The 25,136-nt window shown below is 44.1% G+C and overlaps 2 protein-coding genes across 5 annotated transcripts in view; one reads left to right on the top strand and one right to left on the bottom strand.

Moving 5' to 3' along the window:
• The first annotated feature begins 1,358 nt into the window (after positions 1-1,358).
• LOC311500352 (leucine-rich glioma-inactivated protein 1-like) lies at positions 1,359-6,832 on the top strand. Its single transcript, XM_084561702.1, has 8 exons — positions 1,359-2,003; positions 2,242-2,313; positions 2,852-2,923; positions 3,016-3,087; positions 3,986-4,057; positions 4,511-4,680; positions 4,786-4,950; positions 5,089-6,832. The coding sequence occupies exons 1-8, from the start codon at positions 1,807-1,809 to the stop codon at positions 5,904-5,906; spliced, it is 1,638 nt and encodes a 545-aa protein (XP_084417828.1). The 5' UTR covers positions 1,359-1,806; the 3' UTR covers positions 5,907-6,832.
• A 115-nt stretch (positions 6,833-6,947) lies between these two features.
• The window catches only part of LOC311500350 (serine/threonine-protein kinase MARK1-like), a 28,234-nt gene continuing 10,045 nt past the window's right edge, over positions 6,948-25,136 (bottom strand). Inside the window, exons 4-18 of one of the 4 annotated variants that reach the window (XM_084561699.1) lie at positions 17,221-17,269; positions 16,827-16,892; positions 16,622-16,692; positions 15,227-15,283; positions 14,904-15,140; positions 13,875-13,994; positions 13,144-13,243; positions 12,944-13,056; positions 12,688-12,841; positions 11,804-11,985; positions 11,573-11,664; positions 11,311-11,451; positions 10,954-11,205; positions 8,783-8,827; positions 6,948-8,672 (exon numbers count right to left, since the gene is read on the bottom strand). In XM_084561699.1, coding sequence (XP_084417825.1) covers positions 8,327-8,672; positions 8,783-8,827; positions 10,954-11,205; positions 11,311-11,451; positions 11,573-11,664; positions 11,804-11,985; positions 12,688-12,841; positions 12,944-13,056; positions 13,144-13,243; positions 13,875-13,994; positions 14,904-15,140; positions 15,227-15,283; positions 16,622-16,692; positions 16,827-16,892; positions 17,221-17,269 — 2,025 coding nt within the window. In that variant the 3' untranslated portion in view covers positions 6,948-8,326. Of the gene's footprint in view, positions 8,673-8,782; positions 8,828-10,953; positions 11,206-11,310; positions 11,452-11,572; positions 11,668-11,803; positions 11,986-12,639; positions 12,842-12,943; positions 13,057-13,143; positions 13,244-13,874; positions 13,995-14,903; positions 15,141-15,226; positions 15,284-16,621; positions 16,693-16,826; positions 16,893-17,220; positions 17,270-25,136 lie in introns of all 4 variants that reach the window. The other 3 variants (XM_084561698.1, XM_084561697.1, XM_084561696.1) reach the window with 3 other exon arrangements.

Below are 25,136 nucleotides of genomic sequence, written 5' to 3' on the forward strand. Positions count from 1 at the left end.
GATCTTGAGGCGCAGAGGCATATCACTGAGGCCAGGCACTTCATATTAGTTGCAGAAAACTAGTCCCAAAATTCCATCAAATGGGAGAAACACTAGACTAACTGTGTTCATATGGCTGCCGGACAGTATGTGTTCTATTCTGGCGATGAATGGTGACATTTGTGAAGCATAGACACTACACATCATCCTTGAGCGCAACAGTAACAGCCAGTGTTCTCACTTTAGTCCGATATCTGCTTATGAAAAAATTAAATTGTTGCTTTACGTCTGTTCCAGCCTCTACATGATCACATTTTCCCTCCATAGAAGAAGAAGCTGTCTAAAAGCTTTGTTCCATCTCTCTTCCCTCTAAAGTAGTGGCACAGCACTATCCTACAGCCCGACCGTGCCCCTCTAAATGCGCTGCTTTCATCTTTTAAAAGGCGCAATTCTATTATCATGGTAAACAGACATTGGATATCAAATGGTGTAATCTCATCAGGGACATGGAGGCTGGAAGTCCAGAGAAGTATGCATTTATTTAGAAACCTTTTAAAAAGCCCCACACATGTTTCTTCCCAGAAGGGCCTGACGCATGCAGGCCTGCCAGGCACGGTGAGTAAACAAATTAATCTCACAACTCTGGAGGGATCTGAGAAATTACATGACGAAGAAGAACAAGACCATATAGGGCTCCCAGAGGACCCTGACGCACCAGTGTCTGGCACAGAAGAAGAGAACGCTGCAATAAAACTGTAAAGGATTTATTTAACAGCAGTAAAGAATTAAAAAAAGAAGGTCTGGTCCTTATTTGATGTGAAATAAACATGATGGCATGCAGGGGAGCAGAGATAACAAGATAAGGCTTTAACTTGTCCTTTGTGTTAGAGGGGGTTTGAAGGGGGATGGGGGCTCATCTGATTGAGGCAGAGCAGATGTCAGGGTGACAGGAGGGCTTCCCCACACCCCTCCATCACAGGTCAGAAACATTCTGCATCCTGCTGTCGCCATGGAAACCGCGCACGAACCAGGAAATAGTCCCCATAATGTGCATAATCCTGGGAATGCGGTAAACCACAAAGTTTATACGACGTTGGTGATAGTACACGCGTGCTTTGCAGTGTAAAGATTTCTGCAGGCAGTCGAACCAATCGTGCAGAACCCTGTTACTGTCATTGCGTTGTTTCTTTTTTTTTTTTTTTTTTTTTTTTGGAGGAGGGGGGAATTTTTTTTAGCGGATTTCCCACCCGCTTCCCGCATAGAAAGCTCGTGTGCGTCTGCGCCATAGACGGCACTCCGCTGGATCATGTCAGTGTTTCGCTTTCTCCAGCTGATTCACGAAAAATTGCACAATTCCGCTGCCTATTGGGCGGAATCCTGCAGGAGCTTGACACTGACAGAGTAACAATTGTGTGCCGAAATCATAGGCGTGGTTTTAGATGGAGATGCTCCTCCGTCTGCTCCCGCTGGGATTCCCACCTGCCCTTACGCCGCGTTTGTCATCTTGCCAGCTGGTATTATTCTGCTGAGCTTCGGACACTACGGTGGGCGTTTGATGAAGCTTCATCTTCGCCACTGAGGATATAGATTTGTGTGTGTGTGTGTGTGTGTGTGTCTGGGGTGTGGCGTAATTACACTGCGCGGGACGCCCGGTTTTAACACCTCCCGAGCGGCGGCGACGCACGGCACTTGGCGGAGATAAACAAGAGCGGACGGCGCGTCGCTTGGCCTCCAGGCAGCAGCAGTGGGAGAAGAACCACAGAGGAGACCCTGGTTCATGTGTAGGGCTGTTCGTCGCGCAAGTCGTGCCCACAGCGGTTCGCAGGAATGGAGAACACACGCAAGGCATCCAGCAGATCGCCCTGGATTGGCTTACTTGTGCTGGCGTCTGTTTTACTTTTAGTGGACAGCAAGAGAGCCAGGCAGCCTCGCTGTCCCTCATCATGTATATGTACCAAAGATAACGCGCTGTGCGAAAGAACGGGGCTGATCCCTCGCAGCTTTCCCTCCGATGTCACATCGCTGTAAGTCACATTTGTTATCGTTCTATAATAAAAATCCAAACCGGTGTTTTACATTACAAGACACATTGGTTTTCGTTGAGCCGCGTGGATAATCTGCTGCTGCTGCTGCTGCTGCTGCTGCTGCACAGTAATGCACATCCAAGGAAAAGACTGCAACAACTGTTCGCATGAGACAGTCTGTGCTGTGAAGCTAAACTGTTCGTGTGCGTTTGTCTGCTTTGTTTTTTTCCTCCCACAGATCATTCGTCAAGGCTGAATTCACTGAAATCCCGAAAGAGAGCTTCATCCACACGCCTGCCCTCCATCTCCTGTGAGAAATCTCTTCGGAGCTTTTTGTTCTTCTGCCTTTGTTGCATGCTGTCAGTCCCCAGTGAGCTGATCAACGCCATGTTTCATGTTCACACATTATTAAAAACAGAAGACAATGTTTGTTGCTATTTATTGGCCTGGGGGAGCTTAAGTATCCAAAAGCCATTTTGTGAAAATCACCCATGTCAATGATTTCCCTACATGCCTTTTCTCATCAATCTTAGTGTTTCTGTTGGGCATTCATCCAAGGAAAACGTTCTGTGCTTAATGAAAATCAGGTTTGGTTGCTGGATGAGATTTATTAATGGGGAATTCCTCCATTTCAAGAGGGAATCCCCTATACTCCTGCCCCATGTGGTGGGGTATTGACTGAGCCACTGTCCTTCAAAACAAACGTGTTACTGCAGGACTCCTCACAGAGCACCGATCATTGTCTTTCATGCTCTTGGTTTACTGGTGGGCCTTCGATCAAGTTTGTCATTATCCACTTGGAGACCCTGAATAATGACAAAAAACTAACTTGAGATCCTTCTACACAGCCTCTTTGCAGGAAACAACCTGGAATCTATAAACGAGGATGCTTTCCTCGGCCTTCCTCACCTAGAGTACCTGTGAGTAGATGATACACAAAATATCCTGGAAGCTTTCTTTTTTTCTAATAGACTGTCTCTTTTCTAATGCACTTACTCGACACCTCTTTCAGATTCATTGAAAACAACCTAATTAAATCGATATCACCAAATGCTTTCCGTGGACTGAAAACCTTAGTGCACCTGTAAGTACATTTATTTTTTTTTTTTTACTTCATTTGTAAAACTCCAGAGATATTATTCATGAAAAATCCCCCAGATGATTAGACGAGGATGATATTTGTGTTATTCAGATTTTGACTCTAACCACTGAGAGATAATCTAAAGAGGAATTTGCATTTGTAGTGTTGTAGTGTGTGCAGGTGCAGGCAAGCACTGTTCCAATAAACCGCTGACAACGTTTATTACGCAACTCGCATTGCCACATATTCATTTTTCCCGACACTGTGCAGCTGTTGATATGATTATACAGCAAATCCAGCCTATCCTGCCGTCGTCCACCTCCAGTTTAACCAAAAGCCTGTCATCTTTTCTTACAGATCTATTAAACTCTTTATTGATGTCAGCAAACCACAAGTAACATCATTTCTATTCATTCATTTAAGACAAGCCAGAATACACCTGGTCAGTCCAGAGATATCAAAAATGTGGCATGAGCATAATATGTCATGATATTTAAGGTAACAGAATTAATACGTCCAGCTTCTCGACAGCGAGGTGCTTTTCTTCTTCCTTTTTGTTGCCGAGACGGCCATAAAATGGCTGAGAGGGCAACGTTAAAAATAGCTTTATGTTTCCTCAAACTCACAATACGCTATGTTCCTGCTTTTGCTCTCCAGGGTGGCTATGTGTGCCCAAGCCCTTCAGCACGTATCTGTGTACCCCCACTGTAAAGAAATACCACATATGCACATCTACATTTAGATTAAAGAACAGGAAGTTTCTCTGATTAAAAAGAAAAAAAAGCAGAATACATGCAAGGTTAGAATTTAATAGTATGAGGAGGGAATGATAGCAGGAGCAGCACTTTGAATCAGTGATGAAACCAGAACAATAAGCTGTCTATGTCTTCCTCTTTGTCAGGAGCCTGGCCAACAATAATCTCGAGACGTTGCCCAAAGATTTGTTCAAGGGTCTCGAGGCCTTGACAAAAGTGTAAGTATAAATGTTGCATTAAACCCTGCATTAAAAAAATGTTAATGTAAATATTAATGCATTGACAATTACATAACACTGTACGTTAACCTGCAGTATACTGTATGCTACTGTTAACAATGAGCTTTTTGTACAGCCTTCTATATATAGCACACTGTATCATTATTCCTTTTCTGCCAAGGCTTGAAAAATGTGTGGGCAGCTGGTGCTTTTAACGCCATTAAAATCGCATGCGGCAGTCAGGATGAAGATAGTTCCCAATCTATCACCCGCTGAAGATATCCTGTTCTCCTTTATAGTCCCTCTTGATGTTAATGAGAGGGCAAGGAGTGAAGCTGCGAGGGCCAGGGAGCGAAGATCACACTTTTTAAAGAATTACATCCACTCCGAAAGCATTCCTCTGCAAGCATTTGATGTTTTGGAGGTTAGTTTGGTGTTTTCTTCTCCCTTCAGAGACTTGCGAGAGAACCAGTTCACCTGTGACTGTAAGCTGAAGTGGTTGGTGGAGTGGATCTACAGCACCAATGCCACCGTGGATCAGATTTTCTGCAAAGGCCCGGCCACGCTGCTGGACAAGAAGATCAACGACCTGGAGCCACAGTCCTTCGACTGCATCACAACAGGTGGAGCACAAAGCATGACAGAGTTAAATTTAACTTTGACTTCAAAGAGTAAGCAAAGCTTCTACGGACCTTTACATGCTATTTCAATCTTTGTTCCTCCCGCAGAGTTTGCTTCCTACCAGTCCCTGAAGTTTGAATCCATATCTGTGGAAGCGTTTTCCTTCAGGAACGACCAGTATGTGGTGTTCGCGCAGCCCTTCATTGGAAAGTGCAGCTTTCTAGAGTGGGATCATGTGGAAATGGTGTTCAGAAACTTTGACGACATTGACAGTAAGTAAAAGCCATTCAGATATAGCCTGAGGTTGTTGTGAATGAGCTGAGCGAGTTTGGAGGAGGAACCACTAGATGGAGACAAGGGTCTGAGAAAAAGAGAAAGCTGCATTTTTATTCTTTCGTTCTCTTCACCAGGCACATCCACAGTCATCTGCAAACCTCTGGTCATTGACAACCAGCTGTTTGTCATTGTGGCCCAGCTGTTTGGCGGCTCACACATCTACAAGCGTGACACCTCTGCTAACAAATTCATCAAGCTCCAAGGCATTGACATCCTGACAATCCGCAAACCAAACGATGTCGAGACGTTCCGCATCGACGGGGAATCCTTCTTCATCGTAGCCGATAGCTCCAAGGCCGGGTGCACCACCATCTACAAGTGGAACGGTAACGGCTTCTACTCCCATCAGTCCCTCCACCATTGGTACCGGGACACTGATGTAGAGTACATGGAGATCTCCTCCAAACCTCACCTGATCCTGTCCAGCACCTCCCAGAGGCCCGTCATCTACCAGTGGAACAAAAGCACCAAGGAGTTTGACAGACGCACCGACATCCCAGAGATGGAGGACGTTTATGCCGTGAAGCATTTCCAGGTCAAATCCGACCTTTTCATCTGCCTGACACGCTTCATTGGGGACTCCAAAGTGATGCGCTGGGACGGGGCCCTCTTTAGAGAATTGCAGACCATGCCCTCTCGTGGCTCCATGGTGTTCCAGCCCTTCGCCGTGGACAGGTGGCAGTATGCCATCCTGGGCAGCGATTACTCTTTCACCCAGGTGTACCGCTGGGACGCCAAGAAGGGCGAGTTTATCCGTTTCCAGGAGCTGAACATCCAGGCGCCGAGGGCCTTCTCTCCAGTATCCATAGATAACCGCCAGTTCCTTTTGGCCTCCAGTTTCAAAGGGAAAACTCAGATCTACGAGCACCTGGTCATTGATCTCAGTAATTGAGTGTGTTTTTCGCCTGATTGATTGGTTGTTTGGTTATTTCCTTGTTTAATGTGTCTAAAGAAGGCAGCAGCTAGTGCTAAACAACTCTGAAAGTGTTGATCCTAACTTGAGAAAGGCAGGCATTGCTCATACTCATTTTTAAATCTTCCATTGAAATCTGTGCACGACAAGTTTAAAGACCAGCCAAATATATTTGTCTATTTGACGCATGATGAGTTCAATGCATGCATCTCAAGTTAGGATTAGACCCAACACATTGTCAAGTCATTAATGCATGACCAGGGTCTTACACAGGCCGTCCCGTCCAGATTAATGCGAACGTCCATGCTCATTAATTCATGAAACCTAACACTGGCCAGTAAGCTTTTTGTTTTTCAGCCTTTCATGCCACTCAGCAATGTTTATACATTTGTAATCTCATATATTTATCTAGAGAGTAATAATACTATGGTACTTTTTAACCTATTAACATGTTTAACTGAACAAATCTGCCAAACTGAAATGTTTACACTTTTCTGTCTTTCCATTTGTATGATGAAAAGATTTGTAAATGAAGCTTTTGTAAGTTTAAGAGGGACCACGGCCGTTGAATACATTTGTTACAGATTTGAAATTATACATATAATTTAACAAAATATGCTGACAGAAATGTTTGAGATTTTACCAGTATATTCCTGCAGTTCACATTTTTATCATTAATGGTTTGTATAATGTTTAAAGTGTTCAAAATACTGTTTTTAAGAGCTGGGGGAACACTTTGGGGACTGAAAATTGAAGATATTGTTCATAATGCTTTACCTTTGGCTTACATGTATGCAGAATACATCCGTTGTGTCACAATTAGGACTAATATCATGCTATTTAGAGTCAATAAAGGTTTCATCTGAGCTCCCTACTGGTGCTGTGTAGCACAACGTGACTTCATCCTGCTCCTCAAAGCAAAACTACACACACAATAACTACTACGTCTGCTTCATTACGTTAGGGAAATCGTCTCAACGTCAGCCATGCGCTTATGACAGAGATGAAAAATAAAATAAATACAAACAAATAAAATCCTTTTTATTTTCTCCAACAAAGTGCACGCCTCAAATCTACAAAGCAGCACATTACAATGTAATGGAATAAATACAATAAAATCCGCTGAATTAAAAAAAGAAAAAAGGAAAAAAAAAAAAAACCACAAGCAAGGAGATACACAAGTACCTGCACAATCACACTGGTGGCAGGACCAAATCAGGCTCTTCAGAAAGGTTTGCTCTTTCGCCGTGACCGTTTGACTCGTCATGCATATTTATTCAGTCCTTTTGGATAAACACGTCCAGTCCGTCTCTTTCTAAAGTAGGCCAATTTAAACCCTGCTTCTTTTTTTTTTTTAATTCTTTTTTTTTTTTTTTTTTTTGAAATTGAGGACTACCAAACTAACATGAAAGAAATACAGGTACATACTTTCATGTTCATACACATCACCCTGGAAAACTTGTGCAATTGCAGCAGGGTCTCCAAATCTCCTACCTACTGCTGAGAGAAAATAAAGTGAACACATTTTCAGCTGTAACTGAAGTCACTACTCAAGTCTATGTGGTGCAACTTAGTGTTTTTTTTTCCATAGGCAAAAAAAAAATAAAAAGAACATAAAAGGCAAGGGACCACATCCCTTAATATTCCACAAAATAATTTAGTGCTCTTTAAATAAAATTAAAAACACTATTTTCATATGGTGGCTCTTAAAAAAGAAAAGAAAAAAAAAACTCACAGACCAAAAGAATAATGCTCTAAGAGACATTAATTATATTAGGAAAGAACTCAAATCCCATGAAAAAAAGACAGTATTGACAATAAAATTCTGTACAGAACGCAAAATCAATATACAATACAGTACCTGCAGATGTTATGCATACAGTACAATTCTCTTTTTACATAGTTTTAGTACGGGCTCCAGCCTGCTCTATATACTGACTTAACACAGGTGGAAAAGCGGCTATTTTAGCTTACAGTAATTTTAATGGTTATTCAGCGAGGAGAGTAGATCTTGGAGTAGGCGTTTAGAAAAAGAGACTGAAAACATTATTGCAGGATGGTCATTTTCAGTTGCATACTGCATACATGAATGTGTCCTCTGACATGGAGCAGCGGGCTGATGAGAGACAGAGGGCTGGACGGAAGAAAAAACAAAAGAAATGTAGGGTTAGCTGCTATCTCTCCGTCACAGAGGTTAAACCTTGCGATATCTCTCTTATCCACTACCCTGTACAGTACATTCGTGGCCAGTATTGCACGTTACCAGCCGAGTCCACCCTGATTCTGCGCGGTGAGGACCTTCAGTGCTGAATTTTGTCCTGTAAGTCGACACTAATCCAGTGATGAGATGAGACTGTAACCAGAGCTCACCAAAGCGTGACTGGGGACTCCATCTGCTGTCACAGTTTGAGCTCATTGGCAATTTTGCAGGCGATATTCTTAAAGGCGATGGACGTGCCCGATATCCTCTTGAAGCGCACGCCGTTGAGCGATAGGCGGGGCAGCTTGCACACCTCCATCTCCCATTGGACCAGATTGTCCTGGCGAGCGTCGCCGTGGACACAGAAGAGCAGGAAGCGTTCACGCTGCTCATAGTCGCAGCTGTTGGCGTCCAGGACTTTTCTGATCTCCCTCATCATCTCGGCGGGCTCCATGGAGGAGGTGGTCTTCATGCTCCAGGTAAAACGCAGAGAGCGAGGCTTCGAGTCCCGACTGCCGTCCTCCTTTGTTTCACCGGACGCACTCCTACAACGACGGGAGAAAAGGACGGACAGAGAGAAAGAGCAGGGAAAGACATTGAAGGAAGCAGAGGTTGGTTACAGTCTCCATGATGCACGTCTCAATCAAATTCTCACCTTGGTGTTTCTGTTCGGGCACTGGCTTCTCCTTCACTAGGCACCCTGAAATAAACCAGGATAGACTTGTTATTCCCATGAGCTGATGTCAACATGGGCCCCCCCACCCTCTACCAACACCACCCCATCATCACTGGACACAGAGTGGGTAGTCAGGCATCATGCCAGGAAAGAATCCACACTCCTGGGTATCAGGGTTCAGCACAAACTTACAGTACCTTTATAGCTCAAATTAACCAAATGCATCATCCCATGTATTGTACGCTACCTTTCCTTAATCCCCACTGATCTACAAAGTCTAAATCTTTGACTCTGACTCTGTGTTTGTTTTCTTTTCTCTTAAGCTCGACATGAAAGCTGGGGGAGAGTAAGGAGAGGAAAGCTAGCAACGTGAGCAGCAGATATTTGGTGCCTTAGTACTGGAAAAGCTGGTGAGCCAGAGTTGTGAAATATGTTGTAGAGGCAGTGGACACAAGGAAAGGAAATACACGGCATAACAAGGGTGTCAGTAGGCAAGGGTGTGGTGTCGTGGGCAAAGTACGCAAGGGGTTAAGGGAACAGGTCATTGTGGGCACAGAGAGGTTGGAACAGGTGCAGCAAGCGTTATGTTCTCCTACCTCCGGGTCGACCTGAAAGACAGAGCTCTATGCGGGGAGAAAAGGAGAGAAAGCTGTGAGCCTCTACCAGATAGGCCAGCGTGAAGGTGACACAAGGAGCTAACTGCTGGAGGAGGAGGGTCAGTGCTTTGCTTGTCATATTGACAGCAAAGAGTGTGGATATATAATAAGCATAAGGGACTGTGAAAAGTGCTGTAAAGAGACAGAGAGTATGTGATGCTTCCACTATTATCACTGCTGAAAGGTTTACATATGCTGCCTCTAAATGGGGTCACGTTGAGCGTTGGAGTCTGAAGTGGATGCTCAGTTGATACTGTGTAATTTAATATTAGATTATATTGAGGGAAAATGTTGATATTGCACATATTTACAACAATAAAATCTTTTAAAAATGTACTTTGTACGCATTTACTACACTGTTATCCAGCCATTAGCCAGGTAACTCACTAGCTCACATGTTCCACTTGAAGGCAGCGATAATCGGAGCATACTTTGTGACTCCTTGAATATATTTTATACTTGACCAGAGACACAAACCATGGGTGGTGTTTTATGCAGGAAAATAGATCATTATGCCTTTGCATTTCCTACATTCCTACGCTAGCTTTAACCTGCTATTATTAGCATCAGCTTGATAAACTGTTAGCCTCGGAGGCTTCCAGGGCAGCTGCCTAGCCGTGGCGTTGTCACAACTTACAGCCTCTGTCACCCCTTCGACGTCAAGCATTTCATGTACATGACATAACCTGTCAGTATCACAAGCTCACGATTTACATTTGAAGGCAGCATATGTTACTGTACATCTACAGGATTGACAGAGACTAAGAATATAACATTTTGTACTTGTTAGCGTAGCATTAGCCATTCTTTGTGAACATTTCAGCGCGTCCTCTACTTTCAGGGTGTCCTGTTTACGACTAAGTTCCCATCAAATTAAAATAGTGACCACAGTAAAGGAACACCCAGCATTGAACTTGTGAGCGTGTTAGCATTTAGCTCAAAATGTTCCTTTAGCTACTAACTAAATTCAGCCTCACAGCTAGCATGGCTAAAAACTTTTAGCCATGTTCTTTCTCAAGAGAAGTTTAAATATTAATAAAGTTTTCTAACAGTTTCCTTAAAAAACACAAGAAATGTTATTCAAGATGGCGCTGAAAACAGCAAACTCTATGTCTACTTCAAAACCCTCATAATTGTCTGCAAAGAGACATTTTTATTTTTAAATTTGTATTTCTGTTTGATTTAATCATTCGGACACTGACATATTTTTAAATTCTTATTCTTCTATGTTACATTTGTGGAGCAAACACCAGACACATTCTTTGTACACTTGCATACTTGGCTAACAAAACTGACGCTGATTCTGATTTAGTCACTTAGGCGTTACAAAGCAGCACAGTATTCTAGAGACATCATTAAGACCAAAACCACATGTTTGCAACTTCAACATGTTTTTCATAAAGCCTGAGACAATGGGAGTACTGTAACGGCTGAGTGAGAGAAGTGTCAAGAACAACTTAGCCCATTATTTGATAGAGTTTTTTCTCCACTGACCTGCGGACAAACTTCGAGGTGATCTTGCTGATGATCCCTGTGGACGTGCCCCGGCGTTGCTGTGCGAGAGCCCCCGTGTCGTGGGACAATGTGGGCGAAGCCGGGGGGCCGTTGTAGGTAGCGCTGCGGCGGTCTCTGAGCTGAGCTCCGTGAAAGGTGCTGCGGCTGGTGGTGCCACGGGGAAAGCGGTTCTTCTCCGGGGTGCTAATACTGTGTGCGGAGGGCGAGGTGGAGGGACCACGCGGAGAGGAGCTGCAACAGGAGTGAAAATTGTTGGAGACGATCATCTCGTGTCAGAAAATTCAGTACAGCAGCACACACGTTTGTAATTTCAGACTGTCTGGATCCAACGCTCACCTGGCTTTAAGCTCTGTGTTGTCATCAATGGGGGGCAGTGTGCTCTTTGAAGGGTGCCCTGATGATGACATGGACTTGGTGTGACGAGGTCGCGTAGAACTCATTGCAGTCGAAGGCGTGCTCCCTGAAACCTCAGTTAAACTAGGGACAGAAGGCAAGATGAAAATAAAATGTTGTGCCAAAACTTGTTATTTAGTAAAATCAGGTTGAAAAACACAAAACATGGACAGTTAAATCTCTTCCTGTGAATGTCTGCATTTACCTGCTGTCTTTGCCATTGGGAATAGCTGAATAGCGCTCAGTGGAAGATCGTTCACAAACATATGTGTTCCTGCGAGTCATTGAACCATTGGTCTGCTTGCGGTGGAAGACACACAAGAAAAACATTATGTATGTTACAGTGAAAAAATGTTAAGCAGCTTACTTCTTTAAATATGGATCATACTGGACCTATTCATTCATGTGTGTGTAGTGCATGTGCCCAGTTCCTCACCCCCACAGCACTCGTAGTTTTCTTCCTCTCCTGCACCCCGATTGGTGACGCGGGAACGTCTCCTTTTGACGTGCTGAGCTCTAGCCGGCGTGCTCCGTCCCACTCCTCCTTGTGGTCGCTTTCCACGCTCAGGGCCTGGCCGCGCTTCGTATACGACACGGCCGGCGGCACCGACGGACCCACTGGCCGGAACGCACATCAGAATAAGTTTAGATATATTCCACCAGAGACATTTTTACTTGTACGCCTCTAATTTCTGAGACCAGGCAAGGAGTCTTTGTTACAATAGCGTGAAGCAAAGCCACTCAAAGCCAGTATTTACATCCAGGCCGTCAGACATAATACACAGCAACAAACACTTTGGGTCATAAGTTGTACAGCTACAGTAGCCTAGGTGAGCATATACATTACGAAGCAATGCTGTTCCCTCCTCATGCTTTGAGTTGCTGCTCCTGAGGGAGCTGTAGGACAGCAGCCAGCCAGAAGATGGCGCCAGATACAATGGCCCCAACATGACATAGGAGGAAGCTACTACACAACCAGTGCAGAGTCACTTATTTGGGCTTTTAAATAGACTGTTTATGAAAATTAGACCACATCAAACAAAGAAAAATCAGTAAGTTTTATCAGCTATAATAGTTTAAGAAGAAGAAAACTTTGCAAAGCATAATTCAGCTCTATAAGAGAAAAAGTGGAGGGGGCAATGATGTTAAGTGTCTTGCTTAGAGAGACAGCAGATTCTGGTATCTGATCATTCGGTGAAAGAGAGTAACTTCCCCCTACACAACACACAGCCAGCAGCACTCTCAGAGCTGGGTAGGACGGTGTTACTTTACTTGGCTTCTCTACGACACCACCACCACCACCACCATCATCATCCCCACCATGATCACTGTAGCGGCGCTGCTTCTGATTGGCCGAGATGCTGCGCGTGACCTTGGGATGGGCGGGAGAAATGCTGGAGCTGTTGTTGATGTCGCTGGTCGGTCGCTGCCGCTGACCCAGGACGCTGTTAGTCAGAGGCTCGCTGCCCTCGAACTGCAACGCAAAGACACGCGGTGAGGGACGCGGGGTCAGGTGACGTGATCGCATTAAGCGGCGGCGGTGACATCAAAGAGGACGTGAGTCAAGTAAACTCACCTCTGGAGCTTTTCTGCCCAACAGCAGGTATGTTGCCATGACATCATTGTACTTCTGGCTCTGTAGACACTCTGTGATCTCATCTTTGGGGAAACCCATCGTCACCATGAGCTCTGATGGAGGACAGATGGCAGAGTTTGCATACTGTATGTATACTGGACGTCTATGAAACAATGACATCTACACACAAAGAGACACACCTATTCTGGATGAATCATTGAAGTCCGCCTCAGGCTCAATGTAAGGTTTGAGCTCCTCCTCGTCGTGACCCACGTTCATCCAGTGGTCTTTCATGATTTGCTAAAAAAGAAGCTACAGCATTAGGACTCACGTATGTACACTACAAATAGTTCAAACCCACTTTCAATGTCTAATCTTTAAATCATTAAGTTATCACATTGTCAATTATGCAACATGACAGTTGGGCAAAGGAAGCAACAAAGAAGAGGATGACAACAGCAAGATCAATTGTGGAGAAATCTTTACTATTGAACTTCAGTCTGGTTCTGAGTGCAGGGGAGGTATTGACTCGGGACACACTGAGTATGAATTCAACTGACAACTACATACTGTTTACAAAGGAGGAACCAAACTTGTGGCTTAATAAACGATGCAGAGAGAGTTCTTATAAAGCTTCAAATAAAATTAGTTTTATTATCTCTGAAAGCTTTCATCAAATAATTGTGTGAGACCGCTCTTTGATCTCACATGAGTAATGTTTCCCCATCTTCATCTGACAGGCTATAAATTGAAGTGTTCTGTTGCTTCATTATTAAACGCAGCAGCAATTACGCGCCTCGAGATGACGCACGCTCGCTCCGAAATCATTAGGACTGTCTGTTCCGACTGAGGGTCGACCGCTGCGCGAAACACTTCTGAACGGATGGGAAGCGGCTGCGGAAACGCACAAACACGCTAATACAGCTAATACCTCCAAACTGCCTCGTTTGACGGGGTTGAGCACGAGCAGCTTCTTCAGCAGGTTTTCACAGTCTGTGGACATGTAGAAAGGAATACGGTACTTTCCCCGCAGGACCCTCTCCCTCAGCTCCTGCACATCAAGTCACAGACAGACACACAGAAATGAGAAACAAAAAACTTCCAACAAAGTATTATTTATCTATTCAGGGCATTTGGAGGTGGCAGACCACGACGTAAACACAATTTGATCGATTGCATGATCAATGAGAACACTGATTTGTGCAGCTAAAGAGACGACAGACCTCTCAGCTCAGCCATGGACACGCATTAAAAATTGACCTGCCGCATTTGCTGAATCTTGGTGAATATTCACACAGTGATGCATAATTAAAGCATGAAAGATTAATGTCCACAGTTTCTCCTTCCAAACAACAGACACAGGAAATTCCACTCTTAACTCGGTTATACAAGTAGCCCAGTTCTGGGTTGATGCATGTGGACGTCCCAACACAGAATGTCCTTATACGTGCCGGGCCTTTACAAAACTTGATTAAAATACCACACAATCTTCATTTACTCTGTCTTTTGCTGTCCATAAAAATTTGGACTGAAATAGAATTACACCTTTGTTCTTATTTATATCGTCTGGTACTTTGTGCTTGATTCATTTATCCTTGCCCAGGAGCGTCCATGTGTTTTAAAGGAGCCGGGTTGTAAGATGTGAATTTCAATATGTCAAAAGTTGTTTTTCTGAACAACCACCTGCAAATAACTTCCGAAAAAAATGTGTAATGAAGAATTACGGAGGAGAGGGATCACAAGAGAAGATGTTGTCTGGTAACGCAATACTGTGCTAAACATGGCGATGAAACATGGTGATTAAACATGGTGATTAAACATGGTGATTAAACATGGGAGAGTTTTGTCTATTAAAGGTCAATGTTTCACAAGAGACATGCAATCTGACCATCTCATTATCAGTCACAGTTTCAACAGTTTGTTCAAGATCTATTTGCAATCTCCTACAGACAGTCCCCACCTTCAGGTTCTGTCCGTCAAAGGGCAGTGATCCGCTGACCAGTGTGTAGAGAATGACCCCGAGGCTCCAGACATCCACCTCTGGACCGTCGTACTTCTTCCCCTGGAAGAGTTCGGGAGCAGCGTACGGCGGGGAGCCGCAGAAAGTGTCCAGCTTACTGCCCACAGTGAACTCGTTGCTGAAGCCAAAGTCGGCTATCTTGATGTTCATGTCAGCGTCTAACAAAAGGTTCTCTGCCTGCGTAGGAGAAAGTAAAAAAACAACAACTTCATTCTAGGCAGTCCATCGAGAGAAATCTGATCAGACTGAGTTTAGATCCTCACCTTTAGATCCCTGTGTACTATCCTCCTCTGGTGACAATACTGCACTGCAGACACAATCTGAAACAAACGCACACACGTCATAAGGCACTACAGGCACAATTAGTTAAATGAGGCTATTAGTTTCAGACCACGCCCTGTGTCATTATATTTCCAACACTTACCTAAAGGCGTGTCTTACCCTCTTTCTGTGTTTGTCTACATTCACAAACCTCTCCCTCCCCATTTCATTACATTACAGGAACCGGGGAGGAGGCACCACGAGTCTCAGTTCCTCTTTGCTCTGCGTCTAAAGACCATCATCCATTTCCGCATTCCACCTCCCATCATCCCTCCATCTATTTCCCTCATTTTATACCAATGAACTTCCTTGTAACATTTAAGACGAGGTCTTTGTTGGTGAAGACAGAATTTATGCAGCACTATTAGCAACAGCAGTTTTCTACAGAAAGAAAAATTCACATGGGCACAAAGAGCAGGGCTTCAACTACTGTCACTGTTAATTTAAGTGGCAATTATTTCCTCAAATTAACCAACTAAGCAGCATTTTATCCGACAAACATTTCGTGTTTTATCTCAAACCGTGCAGCACAAAACACATTTTCGTGCTATTTATGGTGGTTCATTTATACTACTTTCCCCAATTTTGTCAATGCTTGATACGACTTAAGACACGATTTTCGAATAACTTGAATAAACCGCTCAAGTATCACTGACTTATTGTAATCTTTATCTGAGGTTTATGAACTGTGTGACTCATGCAAGGGAGTTTTGTCAAAGCCGAGTGTGTCCCAAGCGCTGCGTCCGTGCCACGCACAGTAAGCAGCTGCTATGACAGTCGACGTGGAAATCTCACTGACATACGCCAGAATAGCAACAACATCAATCAAACAGAAAACATGCTGTTCTTTGACAGAAGCCACCCACCTCCCTCCAGGAGCACGCTTGCACACGTTTACCTTTCTGCATTTGGAGCTGCGCTGTGACAAACACACAGACACACAGACACAGACTGCCCACACCGTGTCACACACAGTTCGTCTGAGTCATCAAACGGCATCATCAACCGATTTAAAAGTGGTTTATCGAGACGATCTTGCTTCATGGCACGTTAAATTAAATCGCAAAATTAGAAGTCTGTTCATTTTCAGGGCGTACGCAAGCAGGAGCGATGTGGCCGTAGGTGCCTTGCTGCTCTTGTTGCACCACTAGGTGTCAGAGCAGCGTCTGTAAGAAAGTTGTTCTGAACCCTCTGTTCTCTCTCAAGCCACGCTATCTGCGTTCCATCTCTCCTCTGCAGTCGATGACAAAGCTTGATCTTGCTGCATCCAGTCTCTCCTCTGAAAACAGTAATGGAATGACGACAGAGGTGCGAGCGCCGCGATACGGGTGACTCACCTGTCTGAACTTGGCCCTGGCCTCCTTCTCCTTCATTCTGCCATGAGCCACTAGATAGTCAAATACCTCTCCTGTAGGAGGAAAAACATACAGTCCTCCATAAGTTTATTCTCGTCATTTTAGATTAACTTATGCAGGGCGTATGCTTATTTAAAAAAAAAAAAAAAAAAAAAAAAAAACATCACACACTTAACGCTTTACTTACCACCACTGGCGTACTCCATCACCAAATAAAGTGTCTTGTCTGTTTCAATCACCTCGAACAATTTGACTGCACAAGAAGTCATGGGCAAAGAAAAGAGAGAAAAGTTATCAAGAGACCAAATGAGTTTTTAAATTAGAGATAGCTGGAGTGGTTAAACTCCACTGCTGCCTTCAAACTCGTATCCGAGTCAGGATAAAGTTTACGAATATGTCAGCTAGTATTAAGGTCTCTATGACAGCTGTATTTTTGAAATTGAAAACCAGAGAATGGGACATAAGATAAATACATCGATACATATTCTCTGAAACAACAAATAATGCAACACCTTACACGGTGTGTGTTTAACCGTTCATACTAATCCACCAAGCAGCTGCAGGTTCATGTTTAGACTTACCTATATTAGGATGGTTCAGTATCTTCATAATTCTGACTTCCCTGAAGAGCTGCAGAGACACAGAGGAACATTTAATGCACCCCAAATTACGTAAAGTAACATTACAAGCAATGATGCGCAGTTTAAATTGTGTTTCTGCTGAAGCACGGTTAGAAGACGTCATTTAGCACTGATTATTAGCAAGCTAAGTGAAGGGAATTGAGCCACAACAAACTTTAAAGTGTGTATACATACATCTGAAGCTGGATTACACCCTGCAGCAACATGAGAGGACCTGAGGATCATGGGGCTACTGTACTGTGTAAAGCGATATGACCGATGCAGTGACAACGCCGCACTAAACCCAGCCCTACACGGATAAGGAGCAGAGTTACAACTCCACTGACACGCTGCAGTCCAGCAAGCCGGGCCGGTCGGCCATCTAAACAGCCAGTCAGCAGCATCACGCACTGCCAGCCACTGCAGAGCAGCAGCACACAGGCTCACAGCCAGTTAGGCATCTGCTGCCAAATATAATCATCTTAGCATGAACATGCAAAAAAAAAAGATCCGCTCAAAATCACACTGATGCATCAGTACCGCAGTTCTAGAAAACTAAAATGTTTCCTTCTACTGCAAGTCTAAGAAAAAAAACGTAAAATGAAAGTCACATCTTCTAGTTCACTTCCTCTGAGCGCCACGTGTAACAACTGAGTTCAGATTCAGAGAGGAAAGCATTCAGGGTTATTTCATTTATTCATTCATCTTCTGTAACCGCTTGTTCCTGTGAAGGGTCGTGGGGGGGCTGGAGCATATCCCAGCTGTCATCGGGAGAGAGGCGGGGTACACCCTGGACAGGTCGCCAGTCTATCGCAGGGCTAACACGGAGAGACAGACAACCATTCACACTCACATGCACACCTACGGCCAATTTAGAATTACCAATTAACCTAAAGAGCATGTCTTTGGACAGTGGGAGGAAACCAGAGTACCCGGAGAGAAACCCACGCAGACACAGGGAGAACGTGTAAACTCCACAGAGAAAGGCCCCAGTATTCTGGGTTACAATCATTTAAAAAACGCGTCTCCTCAGTTTTGGCTGTGTATGTCAGACGAGCTCGTGCAGCCACCTAGAGGTGCTGTTGAATCATTTACATTCAGCTGATTTCCATTCGAGCTGTGCTGAGGCTGTGTCTGAGTGTTAAATTTCAACACTGGGATTTTGCACCCACAGAACTGCTACCTGAGACACAACACAGATTACACCATTTTAGGACTTTGATTTAGCAAAAATCTTATGAGCAGCGCCTGTATCTGAGAATTACTCAACATGTTAATACAGAGAAATCCAAAAAGGAGAGTTTACAGTACTCCGGTGTGTATGAATGTGCATATACCAGTGTGTCTGGGCAAGTTTTCTAATGGCCTTTTAGGTCTTACATAAGTGCGTGTTTCTAGGTCATCAAACATGGCCATTATACCAGTGTGAGCAGGCCCGACACTGTGGGACCTCTCAGCTACAGTCTGGTTCAACAACATGCAGGTACTCAGTCTCACTCTAATTCTTTCTTCTGTTCTCTGTCTCTACTTGCTCGCCTGCCTCACCTCTCTCGTGTCATTAGGCCCAAACACACACAGCGAGCGAGAAGCTGCTGCAGATGGCTGAAAGAATACGCCTTTTACACTGCTCTTCTTGTCAGAAAATTCCATAAAAACCAACAAAGACACTTCCTCCTAACAAGGCTGTGTGGCTAGAGCCGGGAAAAGATTGTTCCTCAGCGCCGCAGAGCTCCATTGTTGTCCAAAAACTATTAAAACCACATCAGTGAGCTACGCTTGGTGACATTTCCCTTAATTAAAATGAACACTGGCACTGTAGGTTAGTTTGAATCAAACCCACAACAACTGGTCCCACTGATCTGAAGCCTCACTGTGCTTTGAAAGTGCAATAATCTGCAGCTGAAAATACAGTCCAAAACAAATGCAGCGTATCCTCCAATGTGAGCAAATAAAATCTGTCTTAATCAACCAATTTTAAAGACTGGCTTCCACATTTAGAGAGAAATTATTGGTCTGGACAGAAAGGAAGCTATGTGATTTCACCAGCCAGCCTTATATTTTCAATAAGACTGTATTAAATGCACATAACAGGATGTTCAAGGGCAGAATATCTTTTGTACAAGCACAACAATGATGGAAAAGGTGAAAAAAATAGCTGATTCCTCTCAACAGGACTGTAGTTAACTACACCAATCATGCATAACGTTATGACTGCCTTCCTAATACTGTGTAGGTCTCTCTTGTGCCTCCAAAACAGTTTGGGCCTTCTGAGGGTGTCCTGTGATGTCTGGCAACTGGGGGCCTTTGGGTCCTATGGGTTGAGGGGAGGGGCCTCTGTGGATAATCCAACAGATATCTGATCAGTTTGGGATCTAGTGAATTTGGAGGCCAGGACAACACCGTGCGCTGGGTTTCATGTTTTTTGAGTTGTTCCTAAACCGTTTTTGTGTGTGTGCCTGTGTCAGGCTGTATCCTGCTGGGGATGACTGCTGTCATCAAGGAGTGTCATTGCTATGGGGTGGGGGTGCCTGGTTGTGTCTAGGTGGGTGCTACATGTCTAAGTAACATCCACACGAATCCCAGGTACAAATGTTTCCCAGCGGAACATTGTATTGTCACAATATGGTCAATGTTATTCACTTCTGTCATAATGTTGTGGCTGATCGGTGTATTTTAGTAGTTTAACTGTAATATCCTCTTTATCCAAAGATAGTGTGTGGTCCTCAAATTTCAGTGCAGGTTTAGAAAAATCATTTTAAATATGATATTTTAAAGGAGATCCCCATGGGACCATGTTCATCTCCACAAAAATGTTCTAGAGGGACTCAGAATAGTAAGCTGTGTAGCAAACTCTACTCCATATTCATCAGCTGCTGCATTGGCCTAAGAGGTTCCCCCATGGTAACAAAGTCAATTAGAGTGGAAACACACTGACACAATAACCAGAAGATGTCCTGTAGTACACAAGAATACACACATAAGCCACAGCCTCAGATATGCATCTATCCACACACGGTGTTTACTGCAGTCCAGACAGAAATCCTTCATTATTCTGGACAAGTTACGGACTGAAGACTCAATGCTTTATCTCGATCTCTCATCTCTTCTTCATTCCCTTTCTCTGACAGACTCTTTCTCTCTCTCGTTTGCATCATTGCCCTAAAGCCCCTCACATGGGAAGCATGCGTGCAGCCACTGGGAAACAAAAATTAGAACAAATCTGAGAAGGACGGTGGAAAACAACAACAACAAATACAGTGACAGTCAATACAAGCTCAATAGGGATGCGGCCACCATGGAGACTGTCGGGAGATAATGAGTTGGAGATCTTTGATCCAGTCTAGTATTAATATCAATAATATCTACTGGCACAACGCGGAGTCGATGCGTGTCATGAAGCAGATTTTAAGGTGGCTGTCGACAAGGTGAGTCAGTAGTTTGAGTAACCTTCCCATAGTGAAATGAATCAAGATATTGATTTGCTCTGATGTATTGAGACAGTGATTGTAAGAAAATGATTGTAAGAGCAGCCACCAAAACAAAATGTGAATAGCACACATGAAAACACAATGTTTCCATTGCGCCTGGATCTCAATTGTCTGTGCCAGTGACCTACTTCCAGTCACCTTGGGGCACCCAGTCTCCCAATCTAGCCTTAATTACAGCAGGGTCCCATGCAGAAGGAGCAGAACAGCAGATATCAGACTGAGAACACTTACAGGAACTGGCTGGACTATTTCAGTCACAGCAGCACAGCTGCTCATTCAACATGGAGATTATTGATAGGATGAGTAGCCTGGAAGCCTGCAAGCCCTCGTCCCTAATGGCTGAGTGCGTGTGTGCGTGTTTTCATGTGCACGAATAGTACTTCAAAACCCTATATCAGTAAATAACCACTGCTTGCTATTTGTCAAAGAAAGACAACGGGAGACAAACAGACTGTCTGACAGGGGGATCGAGAGCTTCGCTGACATTCAGACAAACTGTCCCAGCCGCGACTCCTGAGGGGCTCAAAATAACTCCCAAAAAAAAAAAAAAAGGCCCATCTCTTTGTCTCCACCGTTCTCTGCTTCTGCAAAGGCGTGTCACTTGTTATTCATTATCCACAGCACCAAGAGAAAACTTTAACTTTTTACTCAAAGCACTAAAAAATCACCACAAGCATGTAAAACCCGTGCATATCTTAGCAGCCTCGCCACTTGATTTGTGCTATGATTCACCTCGAACAACAGTGCCGTCTGTACAATCACATTCCGGTCGTCTGAGCAGGACCAAAGCAGCTCTGGCCCATAGGCTCGACATCACTTCATTGGCTAATGCAGAGTGGCAGGCGCAAGACAGATGTAAACAGCCGCCATTAAAGGAGCTTGACCCCATGGTGGGCCTTTCGCAACCGGCAGGAAATACACAAATGGAGTCACATTATGTTGTTGTGAACGTGCCCCTTACTGAATTAAAAAGCAGGAAAGATCACACAATAAATAAATAAGACAGTAAGATTTAAGTTTAGCACCGTGGCTCTCTGCCGTGTCAAGGAAAGAGAAATATTTATGGGAGAAGCTGCCAGTTGCTAACTTTCCTCTTTTCACTCTTTCAACCCTTTTTTTGCATCACAAACTAAAAGCTCCACCTTTTCCAAATACGAACGTGTGTAGCATTTTAACAGCACACCTTTTATTTTATTTTTTTTGTTTTTTTTAAGTTGCTCCGAAAAAGCACACCTAGCACATCTGATCAAATAACTTTTAACACTGACGCTGCTGAAGCAACGGCAAGAGGCGACTCTTATTTACAGATTAGAAAGAGGCAGGGAGCAGAGGGATGGTGGGATGAGCACAGTGTTTGCTCAGGGAAAGAGGGGATTAAAAAGAGGTCTATTTTAGGGCTAAAATGCCTAAAAACCATGACAACGTCAACATCCGTGACCGCAGATGACATGTGATGCATTTCCTGTGGCGAATCTGAGGAGGTGCTTTTGAAGCTCAACTGACCTCATTTCCTGCGAGATTGAAACCGCCACAAAGTCACACCACGGCCAATGGCCCATAAAGGAACAGAACAGAGGTTTATTCTAACCTCATGACTCACTCTGGCCTCTTCCAGCCTCTCTTGAAAATCAAATAATTGGAGGAAAGCATCATACTGATGAAAACAGGCATGAGAAAATAAGATTTAAAGGATGTAGATTGTATGGTTGACTCAATTTCTTATTTGTGATCTGAAATAAAATCTGAGAGGATGGAGAGGATTGTTTTGTGTTTACGAGGGAATTAATGGCTGCACACAGGTACGGGAATGTATGCATGTGTGTGAAATGCTGCCAGAACTGTGACTGAAACTCAAAATAACTGAGGCTCTGCCAGCATCAGCCTTCTGCATAAACCAAAAGATCTCCAGTGTTTGTCTGTATGTGTCATGCAGGCTTGTTAGTCTGTGTGTGTGGCTGCATAGGATCTGCCAGTGCGCTGGCTTTGCCCACAGTGCCAGATGGTGTGCCCACAGCCTGGCTCGTCTGAGACCATAAAAAAGGAGATCGGTGGCATTTTGACGGGCTAACATGAAAGAGTTGCCGTTAACAGAAAGTGGAGGAGTGATGTGGCCAAATCAGACACCTCAAACCTCGCTCACCCACACGGACGAACAGAATCATAAATAAAGAAAAAGCAGTACTATAACTGTCTCATTGTACAGGAAATGGCATGGGTGGTTCAATTCTTCTTCTCTCGGTTAAACCTGAGTACAAAATCCATTCCAGATCAGACACCAGATTGTTGGAAGCAGCAGACAAACACAGATAAGGAGCAGAACAAATAAATCAAACTCTGCACTTCATGAATGTAAAATGAGTGATTTGATACTTATGCCAGGTGTTTATGGCAGACTCCAGAAATGGCTTGCTTAGCTATCAAAGAGCCATGAAAATGTATACTGTGGTGTGATCAAATTCTTGTCCAGGAAGCTGTGCTGCAGGACTACAATGACCGCTATATGACTGACGTCAGAGGGAATGCCTTCTTAATGTTTTTATCCTTTTATTTGTGCTTTCCCAGGGCAAGGGTCACAGTGGGAACAGAGGGAGCAGCCCAAACAGCCTCGGGGAACGTAGTAAAATTCAGTCTCGACTTCTAAATGTGAAGTACGCCTCCAACGAGCAGACGCAGTAAAAAAATATGGAAGTAATGACCTCAGCAAGAAATACTGTAGACCAAAGTTCAAGATGGCGCAACTTTCTTTTCAGTTTTTATATTTAAAGTGAAGATTAAAATGGAGAGTAAAATGATCTACTGTCATTCCGTATATCCTCAAGCTTGTAATTTTAGCCATCTAATCTGATAAACAATAGCACAACAAACCCCAAACAGCAGCAAAGGGACACAGCGATCTTTGTTAGTCGTCCCAAATACTATTTGTCCAAGGTCAAAAGCAACCAAGGAAATGTATTAAGCTGTATGTTCCCCTTAATGTCTCCATGGTTGAGCTTTCACAAGGATAGCACAGGACACTCACTGAGTCAATGAGACAATCGATTCAATCCAGGATACGACTGCTGCATTATAAGACAAGCTTCTGCATTGCAGATGGCACATCTGTATACCATTACAGGAATCTATAGTACAGAGCAGAGAGGGCATTAAAATATATTGCTCCAGACAGATAAACAAGTCTTTACGCTTGTTGTAGATATACAAATATACACTACATCCAATAGATGTGCACATGCAAACACCAGCGATCAAATAAACCAATTAACTGCTCATCCTCCATTAAAACTATAAGACTTCTCCATATTGACCCTCTAAGGTCCACTGCAGCTGACATCTGAAAGGCCCACTGAATAATTGATCACAGAGGGCCTGATTGGGCCGCAGGCTCACATGATACATCTGCCCTGCGTCGTTCATCGCCAGGCAGCGGTCAACCCAACCCACTGGGCATGAAACCGCTCGTGACCTAGACAAGACCCGGAGGAGCGAAGTCACAGTCGGTTCATGTGCTGAATGTTAATGCTGCACACGACACATCTGAACGCTCGCTACCCCACTGTGTGCGCAGATTACAAACCGCACACAATGGGCCGTTAAACAAAAGAGCTCGCACAATGAAATTTATCTCAGTCAGATTAGACGGGACTGAGAGCTTGGAATTCTCCCAGCGTCTCCGCACTGATTGGCCAAATAGCTGCAGTCGGATCTCGTTAAGATCCAAGACAATTACAGATGTGTTTTGCTCGCGCAGAACAATGCCAGGGAACATAATCATAGCAGAAACGTCCAGATCGGCTAAACACTGTCACATTACACAATTATAATCCGCCCTGATCACTCTTTGAGTTCACTCAGCTCCATTCAGGCAGACGCAAGGTTGCAGACATTTTGGGAGGCTAATTGTCGTTATTATTTCGTCATTAAGGACGCTTGCAGGAGCAATATTCTCTCACCCCAGTGACTTGCAGCGAGATAGACGCCATCAAGACATCAACTGCTGACTCTGAGTAGGCGTGGTGCTGCTGCTTATAATGGTCCATTATTGGACTGAGTCATCAGTTGCTTAGCAATTTGGTCATCTTTTACAAAACAGCGGGAGTAAAACATTGGTGAACCATGCTACGATAATGTCATGACCAGGAAAACAATCCCTGACAGTCAGCTGAACACCTGATTTATTTTTAGATTCACAGTAGGTGATGCTGGCACGTATCGTAGCGGCGATCGCTCACCTGCCACCATGGTGTAATCCACCGTGAGGATTGTATGCAGATGGATGTGTCTTCATTTAATCAGCAGAAAGAGAAGGATTGGGACTCGGTAATCATCGAAACCCTTTGTTCTAATTAGTTGGACTGTTGGACGAGGGTAAGTGACAAACAGGCCGGCAAA

The sequence above is a fragment of the Chelon labrosus genome, assembly GCF_963514085.1.
Source record: "Chelon labrosus genome assembly, chromosome: 15".
Lineage (NCBI taxonomy): Eukaryota > Metazoa > Chordata > Actinopteri > Mugiliformes > Mugilidae > Chelon > Chelon labrosus.

Excerpts from the sequence above, each read along its gene's own strand:
- LOC311500352 (XM_084561702.1), top strand. The coding sequence starts at position 1,807 with ATGGAGAACACACGCAAGGCATCCAGCAGATCGCCCTGGATTGGCTTA. Across the intron at positions 2,004-2,241 it reads CCCTCCGATGTCACATCGCT|ATCATTCGTCAAGGCTGAAT; the intron begins GTAAGTCACATT and ends TTCCTCCCACAG. Across the intron at positions 4,951-5,088 it reads AAACTTTGACGACATTGACA|GCACATCCACAGTCATCTGC; the intron begins GTAAGTAAAAGC and ends TCTCTTCACCAG.